General features: G+C 45.9%; 1 protein-coding gene across 1 annotated transcript in view; it reads right to left on the reverse strand.

Moving 5' to 3' along the window:
• LOC147672121 (ribokinase-like) overlaps positions 1 to 17,695 on the reverse strand; it is a 518,130-nt gene that overhangs the window by 324,087 nt on the left and 176,348 nt on the right. The window contains exon 3 of the mRNA XM_086948020.1: positions 6,508 to 6,571. Coding sequence (XP_086804146.1) covers positions 6,508 to 6,571 — 64 coding nt within the window. The remainder of the gene's footprint in view (positions 1 to 6,507; positions 6,572 to 17,695) is intronic.

Consider the following 17,695-nt stretch of genomic DNA (forward strand, 5'->3'; position numbering starts at 1 on the left):
TTCCTTCTTCTCAAGGTTGCATTCCGCCCACCCGCCATTAAACATAACTATAGTTTAACCATGTGACTGGAACTAGAGGTTTCCTATATGGACTTAGTGATAGGTAACTCCTCCTCTTGACTGCTGGGGCAACCACTGCCCGATGGTTATAACTGCTTTTTAAACAAAAACATTTTGCAGGCCCAGCTGAAACTCAGAGTACTAAAGTTTTCTTCGACAGTATCTTACACAGTAGATACAAAACAAACAATTATTTATACAATGCTTTGCTCACAGGCCACCACAGACAGGCACCAGCCATAGGAAAGTCAGCTTTGTCACAGATCTAATAGGGACATTTCAGTCGAAACGCCTAGCTTGTGCCCCCGCTATGTATGAATACAAGCACCACCAAACACGTTTCGACCTTTGGGAGGGTGTAATTTGTATGTGAATAGATTTTTTATTTTTACAAATTCCCAACGTTGTCGTTCCCCTTTAACATCTTATGGCCTGACTTAGAGTTCAGCGTACAGGTTACTCCGTCACAAATGAGACAGATATCCCATCCACCGAATTACAAGTACAACCGGAAATAAAGCCCTTCTAATTCGGCGGACTGGATATCCGTCACATTTGTGACAGAGTAGCTCGTACACCAAACTCTAAATCAGGCCCTCACTTCTCTCTCTATCTTACTTTCTTCCAGTGTTTCAGTTGTCTCTCCTTGTCTTCCCTACAAATATCCCTCTCGCTCCATTTTTACATTGACCACGTTTTGGCACTGTTAATTCTGCAGAGACAATGAAAAGACACCATACCACAGCTGAAATGAATGCTACTCAATTGCGAACTGGCAATGAGGCACGCAACAGACATGACGGACGTCATCCTTGTACACGGGCTTGACCTCTTAATATTGACTGAAACATGGCTAAATGATTCCTCTGCAGCAATCCTTGACATAGTAGTCCCACCTAGGTATGACACCATAAGATTAGATAAACCTAGCAGACCAAGTGGAGGTATTGTCTGCCTACACCGTAATAGTCTTTCAGTGAAACAGGCACATTCCATTGTTCTATAATCATACGAATACCAATGCATTGATATTATGAGTAATAGAAGGCCACTTTGCAAACTACACACGGTATACCCCCCACCAGGAGACAACCTGTCATTCATTGAAAAATTGATAAAACTCATCCCAACCAATGCGGGACAACGCTGCACTCAGTCTTCGCCGGAGATTTCAAACTCCACTGGAACGACCTGAAGGACCTTGCAGTGAACACCCTTAAAACCTTCCTAGCGGACCTCAACCTGACCCAAATCTGCGACAGTCCAACCCAGGACATGGATATGACCTTGGATCCAACCATTTCTAAGGTCAACCCTATTTAAGTTGAATCTATCACCCCTTGTGACTGGACAGACCACCACTGCATCACCTTTCTCATTACTGAATCGGTGAGAACAAAAAAGGCTCAAATAAAGAAACCCAGACACTAGAAAAGGAACATGAGAAACATAAAGCTGAATGAACTGACAACCCTCAGCAATAATATCCTGCCTTATCCTGTGCTCGTGTAAGATGTCCATGACCTTACAGAAGACTACAACAATTCCATGAAGAACATTCGAGACTCAATTGCTCCCTTACAGCTAAAAAAAATGTCCACCAAAGACTATGGTACAACGGTAGCCTAAATGCAGAAAGACGTAACCTGAGAGTAGCTGAATGATCGTGTAGATTCTCTCTGTCCCCTGAACACTTTAAACATTTGAGATCGCTGAGAAGCATTTACAATAAACGCATCCAAAACTCGAAAGCAAATTTCTTTAAAAACCAACTAGATAAAGCCAGAAATCAAACAATTTGTTTTTTTGAACTTATCAAATTACAAACTATTAAGCAACCCAACTCTTCCCCATCTGGATCCAGTCCTCAGTCAAACTGCAGAGAATTTGCGTCCTTATTCCTGGGAAAGCCAAAAATGATTTAAAGTGATTTACGGACAGCAATGGAGCACCTTCTGGTCATACCACATATCAACTCCCCTCCCCCCAGGATCGCTGAGCCCCCATTTCTCCCTGGACACGCCCCCCAAAAACCCCATTTAAAAAATTCTAACAGCTCTGAAACCTTCAAACTACTTCAGCGACCCTCTGCCATCAAATTTCTTTACTGAGATTAAAACGTTTGTACTCACACTCTGGACCAAAATAGTATACGCTTCACTACTTCAAGGCACTATACCGAAATGCTTAAAGTGTGGGCAGGTAAACCATATTTTGAAAAAACCTGCAGCCAACCACACTGATCCCAACAATTTCCACCCAATCTCCAACTTTCCAACTCTGGCAAAACTCCTTGAAAAATGTGTCCATGTCCAATTATACAACCACATAGAACAATACAGACTTTTAGACCAATTCCAATCTGGTTTCAGTACAGAATTGGCATGAACACAACATAGTTGATGAAGCATACAAAATGCTGGATCAGAATGAATATTGTCTTTTAATCCTCCTCGGTCTCTCGTCAGCTTTCGATACGGTCAAACATGACAACCTCCTAGACTTACTGGAACATAGAATGGGGCTATCTGGATCCGTCTTAAACTGGTTTGCCTCATTTCTCCATAACAGGACTCAAAGATTCAAGGTGAATCGGTCCTTGTCCAATTTCACACCAATCACATTAGGGATCCCACTGGAGTCCGCGCTCTCACCCACTCTCTTTAACCTGTTCATGGAGACTCTAACCAATATTCTGACATTAGCTAACATCCACTATCACATGTATTGCCATTACACCCAACTCGACCTGAAAATCTCTGCCCCCCTAGATATCAGGTCTCTTAACATAATCCTACAAAAAAAACTGGCTGACCTGCAACCACCTCTACATAAACCCCAAAACTGGCTGAACTGCAACCACCTCAAACTAAATGCCCTCAAAAAGGAAATCCTTTTAACCCTTTCGATGCTGATGACGAGCTCAGCTCGTCATCACCCACGGGTGTCGTGTGCTGATGACGAGCTGAGCTCGTCATGGAAACAGCAAAATGGCAATTTGCAGCACTGGGGAAAAATCCCCGCAGCAGCCATGTGGTTAATCACCCCACCCAAACAGTCACTTGATATCGAAAAATGTATGATTCAACTAACAGCTCTTAACTGCTTACATCACGTTATAGACTCCACAAGATCACTGGGAATAATGCTAGACTACAACATGAAGTGCAGGAGCACATCATAACATCCACCATAGGAGTGAACTTCCAAATAAACAACCTAAGAAAAATAGAACCCTTGCTCCCACTTGACGACTTTATGTCAGCTGTCCAAGCCCTAGTGATTTTCAGGTTGGATTATAGAAGTTAAACCCTCTACAGCCTACCTAGATCTAAGCTGGCTCCACTAAGGGCCTCTCTCAACTCTGCGGTAAGGCTCATCACAGTATCTAAAAGAAATAACCACATCACTCCTGATCTGAAATCTCTAAAAGGGATACAGTTAGAAATTGCTAGCAGGATTCATAAAGCCCTACACTTCAACATCCCTAGGTACCTGGCTAAATCTAGAACTCTCGGGCTGCTGCTGATCCTCTAGATGCTCCAACACATTATTGTTGAAACGACAGCAATTCTTTAAACTGATAACTAACAACTGAGCCTTCGAGAATATGGTACGCCCTGAGGTCAGGCTGAACCCCTCAACTGCATCATTTAAAAAGGCAGTAAAAAGGTTATTTATGAACACGTTTCTGTTCTAGAACATATGAACTATAGGCACAAGTGATAATGATTTACAACTAATATCAATCAGAACATATTACAAATTATAAAGAAGTATATAAGCCAATAACATAGTTCATATTGAACATATGCCTGAAATGAATTTCTTCAGGTGGAAAATACAGCGGTTGTTTTTTAATCTCGTAGCAATACATTTTTTCTTTGAGGTATACACCAGTTTTCAGTGATGTCATTTATCATGAGTTCATCAGGATCATGGTCATGGGACATCATTTCCTGAGACTGAGGGTCATAGTTGACATGATATCACTTCCTGTTATGTCACTGAGGTAAAAGAGGCATGTGACATCACTTCTGCTACACTCTTTGTGTGTATTGACGTCCATGGTTCCCTCCCCTGCCTACTGAACCTATTTTTTCTTTATTACGGTCTCAACCAGACCCAACACACTGTACTCTACTAAGAAAAGCACCTCATGTTTGCGATGCTTCTGTAACTGATCAGTGAAGCACTTCACTCATATCAAAAGCCTAAAATAAACCAAAAATGATATAGGACAACAAATTATTTAAGGTATGCCTCTGGATGAGCCACAAGATGACTAGGTGTGACCGGATGAAAGGATCTGACCTAAAGTGAGTAACATCTATACCCCCCCGCCCCCCGGGCTAAATCACATGCTGTCACAGTTTGCTCCCTGTGTTCTCATGTCCACCACCAGGGGGCTAAACTGTGGGACTCTCCAGTGTTCTAATATGCTTCCAGACACTCCCCTGCATGCATATCTTGACTTCCAGCCATTTGGACACTATTTGGAAATTGACATCCATTCCCAATGCATGCCGGGTTTTGTGGAAGCCATCCAGCTCATGCCTGAAACAACATTCCCTGCTCACTGCTTTGTCTCCGCCCCTGCAGGCCAAGGATGGGTGGAGGAATTCAGCTCACCTGTGGCTGGCTGCTGCTAGCCTGCTCACACCTGACACATGTGATTACTGTGAGCTCTTATAAGCCCCAGCTCCATTCAGGCCAAGGTTGGTCATAGTAGCTGTTTACTGGTGAGACCGAGCCTTGTTTCCAGTGCTCCCTGAGCTTTTACTATCCTTGTTTCCTGAGCTTTAGTTATGTCTTGTTCCTGACCTATTGCTGTTTTCCTTGTTCCTTGTTCCTGAATTAGAACTGCCTGCAGTGCTACCCTGAGCCTTAGTATTCCTTGTTCCTGAACTGCAGCAGTTTCACTTCTCCTGAATTAGCACTGCTTGCAGTGCTACCTTGTTTCCTGAGTTCCTGAGCTATAGCTATTCCTTGTACCTGAATTAGTACTGCATGCAGTGCTCTTGTTTCCTGAGTTCCTGAGCTATAGTTCTTCTTTGTTCCTGTACCTGGGCTTCAGCTATTTCTTGATCCTAGTTTGCACTGTTTGCAGTGCTCTCGACTCCTTGACTCCTGAGCTGTAGCTATGTCCTGTTTCTTTAACTAGCATTGCCTGTAGTGCTACCTTGTCTCCTGAAGCTTTAGTAATTCCCTGTTCCTGAACCGGCACTGTCAGCAGTGCTGCCTTGACTCCTGAGCCTTAGTTAACTTCTTGTTCCTGCCCCAGCACTGCCTTCTATGCTACTTTGTTTTCTTGATTCTTTAACCTGCACTATTCTAGTATACCCTTGTAGCCTCCCCTTCTGTATATCCTTTTCCAGTCCCTGCCTTTCTTCCCATTTCCTTGGTTCCAGTTCTAGTTTGCTGTCTTTCTATTCTGCTGTCTTGCTTCTGTTACCTTGTATGTTTGTTACCTGCTTTCTGCCACGTGCGCCCTGTGATTTCCTTCCTTTCCTGTTGAGCACTCCTCCTTGCTAGCTCCTTGTCTATTGTGCTTGTGTTTAGTTCTACCCTCTTGCTGTTACTGCCTTGCGTGTTCCTGTTTGATCTCCAGGATCCGTGGGCACAGCTGACTACCTAGGTGGTGTTTCTTGTTCATAGTGAGTGTTGTCTTTGAGTTACATTTATAACATCACCATAGGTATAAGCTCCACAGACCCTCCCTTTGCATGCCTATCCTACATGTGGTTATTTGCTGTCAGTATCTGTAACAGCAATTGTGGGTGATACACTTACTGAGCTTCAGTTTTACTGTGTGAAGGTCCTGAGTGCTTTACCCCACACCCCCCTTTATTGTTAATGTTGTTTTTATATATATGTCTTGCACGTCCGTCCTGGGTGTAGTTAGTCTGAATGCTAAATTGCCTTGTGACTGCCCTTCCTTTCTGAGTCTTACCCATCTTGTTCACTTGTACAGGCTTCCCCTTTGGATCCCCTTTTCTCCTATGACTCCCTGTATGAGCCTGGACAGCACTGTACTCCTCTTTCTGAGTACGTTTCCACCCAGTTCCCAGTCCTTGCCCAAGTCTCTAACTGTGATCCCCACATAGTCCCGGACAGTCCCGGACACATGCCAGCAGGTAGCGCTGCACAAAAACAGCACCTATGCCAGGGAAGGATGCTACATATTCAATAATGAGCAAGCACGCCCACTATTGTCTAAACTAATGCTGCTCAAACCAACTTTCTTTAAAACAATGTATGTGCGCGTAAAGAGCTGGTCTGTACATCAATTTTATCATAAAAACATACCGCTAACATTCCATTTTTGCAACCAACAAGTGGGATCACGAGTTTCTAAGCATGTACAGTGCACTTTTACCAAAGTTAGAACACCTCATAGAAGAAATGGAGTCAAAATAAAAAAAACGAACACAAAGGATTTCTTACCTGTGCAGACGTTGTTCTTTTTGAAGTTTTCTAAGTAATCATTCCCGAAAGAGTCCTTCCCAACCTATACAAAGACAACAGTTATATATGATAGATCAGCGGTTCGTAACCTTTTGACTGCTGTGGGATCATTACTACAACCTTGGGATCCCTACAGAAACATTATTCAAAGTCAGGGATCCCAGGCATAAGCAGTTTCTCTGTTTTCCACCTCAAAACACTATACAAAAACAAGTATAAACCAAACAAATGCTCAAATGTTGAAATATTTTGTGTAATTCACAATTGAATACATAAAAGGTTTTCATATTTTCAAATTTGCTTCTTTATTTGTATATATTTTATTCATTTTAATTGCTTACTTGTATTATTATTTAATTTTGTTAAACACTAGTAGGCACCCAGGGGTCCTCGCAACACAGGTTAAGCACCTCTGTTAGATCATTTGCTTTGAATTACAACTTTAGCATTCCTAAACAAGATGCAGGGCTCAACGGCATGTACATTCCATCCAAAGCATCTTAGACAGAATTCATTTTTGCTATAGTCAGTGGCTACCTTGAAAATAAAACAAGGACTGAGCCCTTCCAGACTCTCGCTGGACATTCTGGAATGTCACTAAAGTCTTCCTTTTGACCAAGCTGGTTAGTCAAGACAGGGGCGTAATGTGGGGCCCTAAACCCCTATGGGCAGCGGTGCCCTCAACCCTTCATGAGGCCTCCAATCCTCCTGGGACACCCAATCAGCACATAGGCAATGAATGTCTCTTAAATATGAGAGTCTTAGGGGCCCCTCTTCACATTCTGCAGGGGGCCCCATTATTTTGGGTTATGTCACTAGGTCATGAGCAGTGGCGTAACAAAACTTGAGGGGGCCCCCCTGCAAAGTGCATGAATGGGGCCCCCACACGCTCCCGACCCAGTCAGGAGCTCTCAGACCTGCCTGTGCACAGTGTCAAAGGGGGGGGTGGAGCCACCCACCCCACGCACCATGGCGGCTGCGGGGGCCATTGTTACGCCACTGGTCATGAGGCAGGGTTGCAGTTCACGGTTCCACTAAAGGTGCAATGGGCGGCCATTTGGAAAGGTAGTGAAGAACCACAAAACTCATGCTTTGTGGGCACCTTCAAATCTTCTTAAAGGATTGTGACAGCCAATTTACGCACCTGCACCTAGTGCCAGAAAAGTTTTGAGGACTGGAAAAGTGAAGTATCCTCCAGGTGAAGAAAAAAATGTTACAAGCCATAAATGCCGGTGTGTTTCACACTCATGGTTCACACACTTATTCCTTCTGATAGTTTCTTCTGTGGGGAATCCGCAGCTGTGACTATGGAGAAAGAGAGCAGGGCTGGACATCCCCCATTTATGGAGATTTCTATCTACAACGCCTCAAAGCCCTGTTTACAGTATAGGAGTCAACGTACAATGCGGAAACCAGGATTGAAACCAATGTTGTCTACAAAATACGCCTCCCAGTGCATGATAACGATTTTGTTTAACCTGCTTCAGGTTTTCTTCTATCATCCCAATCAGTCTTAATGTTGACAAAGTCTTTGAGTCTGGCTACACTATCACCATGGCAACAACATCACTGAGCCACGAAGGCACAATATTCCATGTAGCAACAGAATTTAATTCAATTATTTTTTTTTAATGCAAGGGAATTCAACTGCGATAAGGGGAGTTATTGTATCACCCCATACTGGAATATTGCTTTATTCTTTTGGTGATTCGGTATCTATTTACTGAATCCTAAAATGGGTTTACTACGTATTAAAAAGGGATTTAGTAGTTTCAAACCCTGTGATTTAGAAAATAACATAACGCGTATTTGTAAAGAGCACGTTCGCCCGTGGGCATCTAGGTGCTGAATAACATATGTTTATTGTTACTCAACTCAATGATACTCCTTTTATCGACCTCAGAAGAATGAAAGGCTGAGTGGACCTGCCGGGATTTGAACCTGTGACCCAGAGGTCAAACACAGGCCCCTACAGTGGATGCATAGATTCACTAATCCAGCAGGCCAAGCTAATTGCAGGATTTGCAACCACAAAATGGATTTGTACATCGGGCCCTAAATGTAGCCGAAATCACAGCCTGCAAGTCGCTAAAAGAGATCACTGCTGTTCTTAAGTGTTTTGCGTAGGTGCTTATATATATCCTTATTGTGCTCAAGAATTGTCCATGATTCCTCAGCAGCCCCTGGTTTGCAGTGACCTAGGCACTTCTATTTTGAGGCCTCTTCACAAGTTCTGTTGTTTCGCTCTCAAGCAGCCTGAAGCACAAGCTAGGCTGTATGTTCAGCCTCCTTTGTATTTCTTTCAAGCCCCGGTAAGCACTAAAGTTTTACGACTGCTTTTTATCAGACACTTAACTGGTTTCAAAAATGTCCAAAACAAGCCTGTTGCCAAGAGTGAACCTTGTGCTTCCTGGAAGCTCTGTTTACCTTTAGCAAAATCCCCTGTTCAGTATTAACAGCCTCAGACACCATAAAAGTATCCCTCCAGATTCTCGCGAGTCCAAACCCTGGCAGACAGCCGAGGGAGGGCGCGGATGGAAGGGGGGAGGGGGCGGTAAGTCGTAGGACTGGAACAAAACAGGAAGTGCAGAATTCAGCATGTGCAATGACCCACGTCTGGCTTCAATGCATGCAATCAATGCTGCCCTCGAGTCACAAAGCATCCTGAACCCCTAATCTAATGTGCAAAATGACCACCAGTCATGAAGCAGGATTGATTGAACTTCACACATTGACAAATACTATAGGAGCATTGACAAATACTATAGGAGAATAGGACAATCCCGCCAGTAAAGTGGAATTCACATTTTGTAAAGTTAGTTCAGACCCAGTGGGTTAACAATAATTGAGGGGGCCCCCTGCAAGATACGTGGAGGGCCCCCTCCGAACTCTATCAGGGGCTCTCTGGCCGAAGTGCTGTGGGCCTGCCCGCACTGCCGGGGCTGCGGGGGGGGGGCCTGTGTTACGCCCCTGTTCAGACCCATAGCACCACTCACACACCCACTCAAAGTCCCACACAGGCAGTCACAGACCCACTGACAGATCCATGTAGGTGCTCACACACCCACTCACAGATGCACACAGGCACTCACCCACCCACTCACAGATCTCACACAGGCACTCACACACCCACTCACAGACCATGAAGGCTCTCACATGCCTACTTACAGACTGATAGCACCGCTCACACACCTACTCACAGACCCACACAAGCACTCATACCCACACATACACTCACACACCCACACAGGCACTCACACATCCACTCACCTACCCACTCACCGACCCACACATGCACTAGCATAACCACTCACAGACCCATAGTGCCACTCAAACACCCACACACAGGTCCATAACGCCACACACACACACTCACACAGGCAGTCTCAGACCGACTCACAGACCCATGCAGGCACTCACATACACTCACAGATGCGCAAAGGTACTCACACACACCCATTCACAGAAGAATAGGCACTCACACACCCACTCACAAACCCACACAGGCACTCACAGACCCATGCACTCATTAACACACCCACTCACAGACCCATGCAGGCCCGCACTCAGCTACTCAGACCTACACATCAACTCACAGGCATACTCATTCACAGACCCAGTCACAGATCCACACAGGCATTTACCCACTCACTCATAGAACCACTAAGGCACTCACATACCCACTCACAGTTGCACACAGGCACTCACACACCCACTCACAGACCCAACAATCCCTCACACACTGAACACACAAAGGCAGTCACACACCCCCTCACAGACCCACACCCCCTCACAGACACACAGAGGCACTCACACGCACACCTTCAGGCCCATAGCACTATTCACACCAACTTACAGACCCACAAAGGCACTCAAAGACCCACATAGGCACTCACTGACCCCCACAGCCACTCAAAACATCCACTCACGGACCCACACCGGCACTCACACCACACAGACACTCACAGACCCGTTGCACCAACACACCCACACATCCACTCACAAACCCACACAAACACACACACCCACTCACAGACCCACACAGGTACTCACACATCAACTTATAGATCCATAGCACTACTCACACACTCACTTACATACCCACACAGGCACTCACACACCCACTCACAGACCCATGGCACCACTCACATACCCACACAGGCACTCATACACCCACTTACCAACCCACATAGGAACTGACACACCTACTCACGAGACCCACACAAGCACTCACACACCCACTCAAACCCACATAGGAGCTGACATACCCACTCACAGACCCACAGAAGTACTCACAGACCCACATGGTAACTAACACAGTCACTCACAAGACCCACACAAGCACTCACAAGACCCACATGGACACTCGCTTGCTCACTTACAGGCATATAGCACAACTCAAACACCCACTCACAGACCCACACAGGCACTCACAGACCCACACAAGCACTCACAGACACCCACTCACAGACCCACACAGGCACTCACAGACCCACACAAGCACTCACAGACACCCACTCACAGACCCACACAGACATACCAACTAACAGACCCACACAGACAGACATACCCACTAACAGACCCACACAGACATACCCACTAACAGACCCACACAGACATACCCACTCACAGACTCACACAAACCCTCACAAGCCCACTCAGAAACCCACAGACACTCACACACCTATTCACAGACCCATACAGGCATTCACACACCCAGTAACAAACCCGCATAGACATACCCATTCACAGACCCTCACACCCACTCACACACCTACACAGAGACGCACAGAGATACCCACACACCCACTCACAGACCCACACAGATACTTACACACCCATTCACAGACCCATACAGCCACTCACAGACCCACACAGACACTCACACACCCACTCACAGACCTAAACACACACTCACACACCAACACAGAGACGCACAGATACCCACACAGCCACTCACAGGCCTATTCACCCACACACCCACTCTCACCGCCACTCACAGACCTACTTACTCACACAGCCACTCACAGACCCACACAACCAGTGACAGACCCATAGCACCACTCACACACCCATACAAGCACTGACAACCTAGTGTTCAACCCACACCCATAAAATCTGTAATACATCCACTCACAAATTCACATGCCCACTGTATTAAATGAGTTGCTGTTTTAAATGAGTGTTTTTGGTTGGGAACAGAGTCACGGATACGTCTCGAATCCTAAATGTGCTGCTTTGCATTGAATGTGTGCTTTTGGTTTGTGGATTTGTGGCGGATCCACAGAGCCACGTAAGAAATTTTAAAAAAGGATTTAAGAAGAAAATGAATCTGTGTTTGGGAAAAGGATTGGCTCTGAAAACAGCCTTTGTATTTATGATGTTTAGATGATATCTACACATGAAACAGGATGCTCTCTTCCAAGTTCCTGAGCAACAACCCGTTGCCTTTCTTTGAGAAATGAACTCCATCATCTCTATATATGTTGTCCATATCAAATCAAAGTAAATTGTTGTTGTATATAGAGCCCATGTTGTGGCCTCTATGGAATGCAGAAAGTTTTATTTACATGTTTCCTGGATTTGTTCATCTACGGCAAAAATTTGTTTCACCAATTCCACTTCAGCTTTTGGCAAATGTTGGAGAACACCAAGGCAGTTTGTGGGAAAAGTGCCATTAATTTATCAAAGATATCCTTTAATAGGATTTCCAGTCCAACCCCAGTAATTGTGCCTAGGACAATGCACCACACTGCAAAATCATGAGGTCTAGATGATGGCAATCCACAATGCTTTCAACTGAAAGCAGCAATTGATGCCACTTTAACCCTCTCTGGCCAAGCCACGTAAATTCTACATTAGGTAAACCCAAGTCTCTGTCAATGCCACTCTGTCTAGTGCTCTTTCGCGGCCAAAACACAAAACTATTGCCCACAATCCACACACTAACCTTTTGAAGGCAAACAGGAGTAGTACACAGGAGAAGGTTGCAGCGGAATGAGACCGTTTTCAAACTGAAAGTCAGTTTAAATGGAGGACAGCACCTACATTAAACACAAACATATTTGATTGAATGGTAGCTAAAAGTAGGTAGTGATTTTGAGAAAAAAGTAATTACATCTGTGATTGGCTTTGGAAAGGAAAAAGGTATGCTATTTTGCATACTTATATAATTCCAAACAGTAAACCACACCTGCTACAATTCAATTTGAAGGTAGTATGGTGCTCACAGAAAGGGTTGTGAACTTTTGACCTAGTGCTAGCAGTGAGTGTTCAAAACATGGTTACAACGGAAACAGAGCTGAAAGAGCATGATGGAAAGGAACAAAAAAGAGTAGAGTATTAATGTGAAAGGGAAAGTGGCATGGAAATCTTGCTCATCAGAGAGTATTTGGGTTGATATTCAGCACTTTAAAAAAAGTAAACTATAAATGACATGCTAGTCCCAGGCTTTATTTTTTACGAGTCCCCCGCTTTTCACACCAGAACATTTGACCACCTTCTTTTCTCCATATGGAATAGTAATGAATTTCCATTCAATGGATTTCTTCTTTTTATTGACTGGCTCCTCTTCTTCTGAAGAAGTTCCTCTGAGCTGGTCCTGTGTATTCTCTCCAGAAGCCACGATCAACAGTACAGCAAAAGAACAATCAAAAAAACTCTTTCTAATTGTCTCTCTAGGTGTGATTATTTACAGCCACACCCAAATGGTAACAAAAAAAACCTGGGAGGTACTTCCTCTAGAAATTATTGACTGATACTCTAACCAATAAAATCCATTTTTCCTTTGTCACATGGGTTTGCAGTGATGTTTTGGTGACATTGCAGTGAATCTAGAAATATGTATGTTGTAAACTATATTTCCTTATTACAAATATAAGTTTCTTTGTCATTTTAGTAAATTACTTACCTCAAACCTCAATTTTATACTGTCTATATATATTTTGAAGTGTTGTTAAAAATCACATCGGTTCTGCGGACCTCCTGCCGAATAGGAAGGACATATCAGGGATGCCCGCAATGGATCCAGATCCAAAAAAACAAACAAATTAAATCATTTTTCTTTTTAAAGAACTTCGAAATATAGATATAGTCGGTGACCCAGTTAAACCATAAGTTCTCCAAAGCACAAATGATTCTAACATCTTAGGCACGGCGAAGTCAAAGCAAGTCTATTTTTCAGGGAACTGCAACTTAAAAACAATATGAAATCCTTGAAGCTGGTGAGTGCATCAGACATCTATTGAAGCACAAATCTTTTCTGTAGTGACTATGCCCTCTGGGATATTTCTTCGTCTGTCCTGGTGACAGGAGAGTATATGTCTCTTTATTTAAATTACTATATGTAATGCACAAAACCACTTGTAAGCTTTGCACACAACCCACTTACACACCAACTAATACACCCATACAGCCTATCACACTCCAACTCACATAACCACTAAAACACCCCCACTCACTCATTAACATAGCCACTCACACACCTATCCTCTAAGGTTGCAGGTAGGAAATCAAATTTTAAAAACCTTAGAAATTCACTAAAAAAGACTAAGGTTACAGGGACTTTATAGTTAGGAAGTAGAATTAAAAAACCCTTAGAAATTCACTGAAGAAAACAGAGGTTACAGAGATATTACAGTTAGGCTTAGATTTCACATGCACAAAACCATAAAAATTCAGCAGTTATAGTTACCTGGGCTAACTAGAACGTACTCTTCCACAATGCACTGCTTATGACCTCGCGTATTACATCACTCATGACATGGTCAGTGACATCATTGATGACATCTTAAATGACATCACTGTTGATATCATTGATGACATCATCGACAGAACCACTGAGAAACCCAGTCAAACACCCACACAAGAACTCACACACCCATACAAGCACTCACACCCCCACACACCCCCATACAACCACTCACAAACCAAAACACTCACACACGCACACCACCACTCGCACACCAACTGGCACACTCATACAACCATTCACATACCCACTCATAGACCCATACAACCATTTACACACCCACTCACACGCCCACAAAGCCACTCATACACCCACTTACAGAGGGGTGTGCAAGAGAACCCACAGCAAGATGGCCGCACCTTAGTGTAGTTCTGTCAGCCGGGACAACAATCGGTTAAGAATCTGGTCCTAACAGAGCCATCCATGATACAGCAGGGGTGATGCATACCCTGCTAACAAGCTGTAACAGCTGAGCGTTTAGGAGCAGTATGCAACACCCTAGCAGAAAGAAACAACGAGGTGTGATGACTGAGAGACACCCACACCTAAAATGGCGGCGGCAGGTTAGTGTAAACGGCGTTGTTGGACGAGTGCTGCTGAGCTTGATTTATCAACACAGAGCGGGAGCAGAGTGCCACCTCCACCCAGATGCACAAAGGTGCCAGCCTGCGGTGGAGTGCTTGTGGCGTCCGGCTGCGGGTTCTTTGCCCGCGCTACAGTGCTCGCTACCCGAAGCGATGCAGTCGATGGGATTGCGCCATGAGCCTGCTGGGTGGATCAATGACCCAGGCTGGTCGCGGTGACCTCTACTGCGCTGTGGGGGCCATGACTGTTACTGAGAGTACCCTGCCTGCTGCCTGCCCCTCGAACAAGTGGCACACCTGTGGTGGCAGCTGGAGGGAGCCTCGATGCGGTGCCAGAGCCCTTGAGGCCCGCGACAGTGAGTGCGACTGCTACATCGGATTGCCCCACGGCCTGCACGAGCTGGGTCTACCTGCTAGGCACGGCGGTGGATGTGATTGTCCTCCCCACGGCGTGAGTGTTAGGGGTTTGTGTGCCTGCACCGCGAGGGAGTGATGGCCCTTGTGAAGCGCGGGCGGGATGACACAAAAGGGAGAGGCGCATACCCGGATCTGAGGTGCACCTGGCTTCTAAAGGTGACCTTGATCCCTCTGAAATAATGAGTGCCGGGCAGCTGCAGGGGTAATTCAAGGGCTAGACGGATGAGGTGATGAGCCCAACGGGTCGCTTGGTTTTCGGTGCCAGCGGGGCCCCTTCCGCTCCCCTTACCACACCTTGTATACACCACTAGTAACCACACATTGGAGAGTGCTTGGCCCAGACAGGGTGACCATAGGGTGGTGGCGCTCCACTTAACATTGTGTATTGGTGTGGTACTCGCTAGTGACCAGCGTGGGTAAGTCAGTCAAGCACCTTTGAATCCAAGAGGATGCCCAGACCTTCGCAGCAAGCACACAAGGATTCAGAGCAAGAGCTGCCACTGCAACCAAGTACTTCATTGAAAACCACATAGATGCATTAAATGCCCGCATGGACACCATGGCAGCCAAGCTCAACAAACATGCCATAAACCTCGCCGCAGCAGAACAGCGCATATCCGATGCAGAAGATGATTTGCAGGCGCTCAAGTGTAAGCAGCTCAACATGGACAAAATATTAGCTATTCTTCAAGTAAAAAATTAGGACTTATAAGCGGGGTCGCGCCACAGCAATTTGCACATAATGGGCATTCAAGAGTCCACCAATACAGGTTGTCTTGAATGATCTTTGGAGTCTATGTTGAAAGAAATATTTGGTAGTAAGCAACTGTCCTCAGTGTTAATAATAGAACGTGCTCACAGAACTCTGGAGGCGACCCCCCTTTCGGAAGCCCCCCCAAGACCGATCATTGCAAAGCTCATAAATGATCAAAATCAGGACACAGGCCAGCGCCTCTCTTGGGGAAAAGGCACCATGTAATTTCAAGGCAACAAAATTGCCTTCTATCCCAACTTCACTGCAACTGTGCAAGCTGCTCGGAGGGAATTCACTTAGGCATAAAATAAATTACAATCCCTAGGGTTCTCCTACGCCATGTTGTACCCTGCCCGATTAAGAGTGTACCACGAGGGGGGCGTGGCTTAGCAAGCCACGATGGCGGCGGTGTTTTGCTGAGGCTCCGCGATGGGGTTCGCATTGTTAAAAAGGGGTTCCAAAGACAACTAGTAACCAAAGACCCTTTTTGTTGCCCGGCGGTATCGCCTCTATGACCCACCAATGTTAATCAATGAAGAAGCAGGCGCTGGAGACTGGAAGGCAGGAAACGAGGATTTTATTCTCTCCGGAGGAGAACACATCAATTCAGACAGCAAGTATCGTCACAAGGTGCTCTAACCACATCTCTGAGGCCTGGCCTCTTATACTAGGGTTTATGACCTTTATTGCACATAACACATTCTCGCAACACGTTGATAGTTGAAAGAACATCCTCGGAATCTCCCCTTCAGGCCCGTTCCCACATACATTTACAGTTGGATTCCCCACCCTGGTCACAACAGGTGATGGTTGCCGCACAGCAGGGCATTCCGCCGATTCACGGAATGCATGGGGTTGATCGGATCTCATAGGGTGGGGGCTTTGATCGGTTCGAGGGTCTTTTGATGGGGAGGGGAAGCTTCCTACTGTACGGGGTAATAAACGGTATCCGCAGGGCCAGGTGGCGGCCTGGGAACAAGGAAGACAAACGGGGACACAGGAAAAGGGGGTTTGCATCAAAAGGATCTGTGGCCATGAAAGGAATGAGGGGAGGTGTCGCGCTGGGAACAGGATGGGATTCTGTGTTGAAGCTGCGCTGAAGGGGGGTTTATGACCCAAGGCATGAGAGAGCGGGGGTTGCCAATGTGCGGGGGGATGCTTGCGAGGTTAAGAGAGAGAGAGACGCGCTGGCTATCAGCGAGGGGCAGGGAGGCCATGGTGTTCAAAATGGCTGCCGCTTACGCGCACGAATGGGCTTGAAAAGGGGCAAGATGACGCCGATAATGTTCACCAAGTTTGTATTTATTTTCCACAGCATCCTGCCCGTTACCAGGGATCGCCGTGAGCCTCAGCCATCGAAAAAAAGTCACAGGCGGACGCAAATACACCGGAGGCATCTTTCAGGGGAGCCGCGACCGCTGTTGGAGTGCGGCACAAGAGAGGGGGAAAACTCTTCTATCGGAGCGGAGAGCCGAACCGCAAGATGGCGGCCGCGTCTCCGACCCTCTAGATTCCCTTCAGCTACACCCTCGTAACCGGACCGGAGACCCGGGGAGCACGCGCACAGACCAGGGCTGCGGAGCTACTGACAGGACGGCGCAGCTAACCCCCGGAGGTGCACTCGGCACTGGGCTCGCCTCTGCGGGCGTGCAAGATGGCGGT

This window comes from Lissotriton vulgaris, unplaced genomic scaffold, assembly GCF_964263255.1.
Source record: "Lissotriton vulgaris unplaced genomic scaffold, aLisVul1.2 SCAFFOLD_1500, whole genome shotgun sequence".
NCBI classification, from domain to species: domain Eukaryota; kingdom Metazoa; phylum Chordata; class Amphibia; order Caudata; family Salamandridae; genus Lissotriton; species Lissotriton vulgaris.